This window comes from Apium graveolens, chromosome 11, assembly GCF_009905375.1.
Source record: "Apium graveolens cultivar Ventura chromosome 11, ASM990537v1, whole genome shotgun sequence".
NCBI lineage: Eukaryota > Viridiplantae > Streptophyta > Magnoliopsida > Apiales > Apiaceae > Apium > Apium graveolens.
In genome coordinates, this window is record NC_133657.1 from 112,646,009 (window position 1) to 112,648,669 (window position 2,661).

The 2,661-nt window shown below is 38.4% G+C and overlaps 1 protein-coding gene across 1 annotated transcript; it reads left to right on the top strand.

Moving 5' to 3' along the window:
• The first annotated feature begins 323 nt into the window (after positions 1 to 323).
• LOC141695777 (uncharacterized) lies at positions 324 to 1,151 on the top strand. The gene has a single exon (XM_074499995.1). The coding sequence runs from the start codon at positions 324 to 326 to the stop codon at positions 1,149 to 1,151; it is 828 nt and encodes a 275-aa protein (XP_074356096.1).
• The last annotated feature ends 1,510 nt before the right edge of the window (positions 1,152 to 2,661 follow it).

The window sequence follows — 2,661 nt, forward strand, 5'->3', positions numbered from 1 at the left end:
TTATTTATGTATACATTATTTGATTTGGATTGTTGTTTATGTATCAGATTTAGTGTATCGTTCTCTTTTAATAGATGAGATGCCATGAATGTACTAGTTGTCATTTGTGTAAAATCTTTCAATTTTTTAAGGGCATGTTTGTTATTAATTCGCGCTTGAATATGTGCACTTGTATTGATTATGCTAGTTAAACAATGTTGACTTTCTTGGTTTTGTTTATGTGCACTTGAATATGTGCACTTGTATTGATTAATTCGCGCTTTGATGTTGAAATGACCATCAGGTGGTTAGGTTGCTAGATTGATGGTCATATATTTTCATTTATGGATAAGTCGTGGATATCGAAAGATAGGGATTCTTTAGAATTTGAAATTGGCGTCGAAGAATTCTTGATTTTCGCTGAAGAAAATTGTAAAGATCCTAAAAGAATTCCTTGTCCATGTGGTCGATGTGTGAATTTTAAAAAATTCTCAACCAAAATCATAAGGGGACATATCTACGATCATGGTTTTAGTTTGGGGTATGTTGATTGGATTTGGCATGAAGAAAAATCTACTAGGAGTACTAGGTCTTCTATAGGTAGTACACGTCCTGCTTCAGACCAACCTATAGAGCACTTTGTTGCATCAGAAACTGTTGAAGTTTGTGAAGCGGCTTTTAATTCGGGTAATTATGATAAGGATTCATATGATTTTCAGAGGTTTGTTGTTGATGCGGAACAACCGTTGTTTGAGGGCAGCGAGTGCACAAAGTTAGAGTCAATGTTAAAATTGCACAACTGGAAAGCTAGGTTTGGTATTAGCGACACTGCCTTTACTGAGCTGCTCTCTTCAGTTGGCTCGATCCTTCCCAAAGATAATGTGTTGCCTCCTAACGCATATGAAGTGAAGAAAACTTTATCCGATTTAGGTCTAGTGTATTTAAAAATTCATTCGTGTCCCAATGATTGTATACTGTATAGGGGCATACATTCTGATGCTTCTCAGTGTCCTCATTGCAAGCTGTCACGTTGGAAAGTACGGAAGAATGGCCAACTTAGGGTCAATATTCCAGCCAAGGTCATGTGGTATTTTCCTATAATTTCAAGATTTAAACGGTTATTTAAATCTCCCTCTACTGCTGAACTCATGACTTGGCATGCAAATCAGTGAATAAATGATGACAAGATGCGACATCCGGCCGACTCTCCTTCTTGGAGGAATATCGATTACCGGTGGCCTGCCTTTGGTAGTGAATCTAGGAATATTAGGTTGGCTTTATCAGCGGATGGTATCAACCCGCATACTAATGGGTTAGTCAATCGATATACATGCTGGCCAGTAGTGTTGGTAATGTACAATCTTCCTCCGTGGTTATGCATGAAAAGGAATTTCATGATGTTGTCAGTTTTAGTTCCTGGTCCACATGAGCCGGGAAATAACATCGACGTTTATTTACAACCGTTGATTGATGATCTGAAAAAACTTTGGGAAGAAGGTGAACCAAACGTTTATGACGCCTATAGTAAATCATATTTCACTCTAAAAGCAATTTTATTGTGGACTATAAATGATTTTCCAGCATATGGAAACTTGTCAGGCTGCGTGAATAAGGGTTATAAGAGTTGTCCAATTTGTGGTGACGATACTGTGGCTAAATATTTAAGTCACAATAGGAAGATGTGCTTCCAAGGTCATCGCCGTTATTTGCCTAGGCATCACCCTTATAGGAGGCAGAAGGCGGCCTTTAACGGACAACAAGAGTTGGGGAACGCATGTCAACCCCTTTCCGGAGAAGAAGTGTTAGCGCGTCAGGAACGAATTGATTTTTGTTTTGGAAAAGAGGTGAAGAAGTCGAAGAAGGTGGAATGTCCATGGAAGAAAAAATATGTTTTCTTTGAGTTAGAATATTGGAAATATCATCATGTTCGCCACTGTCTCGATGTTATGCACATCGAGAAAAATGTGTGTGATAATCTGCTTGGGACGTTATTAAATATGCGAAAGTCAAAAGATAGTGAGGCGGCACGTCGTGATATGATTGATATGGGTGTTAGACATGATTTAGCTCCTCAAGTAGGAGAAAAGAAGACCTATCTGCCTCCTTCCCCTTTTACTTTGTTGAAGGTTGAAAAAAAGAAAGTGTTGAACTCATTCTTGTCTATGAAACTTCCTTCTGGACATGGATCAAACATAAAAAATTGTGTATCCATGTCTGATTTGAAGATATACGGGCTTAAGTCCCATGACTGCCATATCCTTCTCCAACAACTCCTCCCTGTTGCCATTCGATCCGTTCTCCCGAAAAATGTTAGGGTCACAATCATATGACTGTGCTTCTTTTTTAATGCTTTATGCAGCAAAGTTGTCGATGTCTCGAAACTCGATAAATTACAGTCAGATTTAATAATAACCTCATGCGATCTAGAAAAAATATTCCATTCATCATTTTTTGATGTAATGTTACATCTTATTGTCCACTTGGTCCTAGAAGTGCGTTTATGTGGACCGGTATTTTATAGATGGATGTATGCCTTCGAACGATTCAATAAAGTGCTAAAGAGCTACGTACGAAACCGATATTATCCTGAAGGTTGTATGGCAGAAAGCTACCTTACAGAAGAATCAGTAGAATTCTGCACAGAATTTATGAGCCAGACTTGTACAACTGCCGGCATTCCAG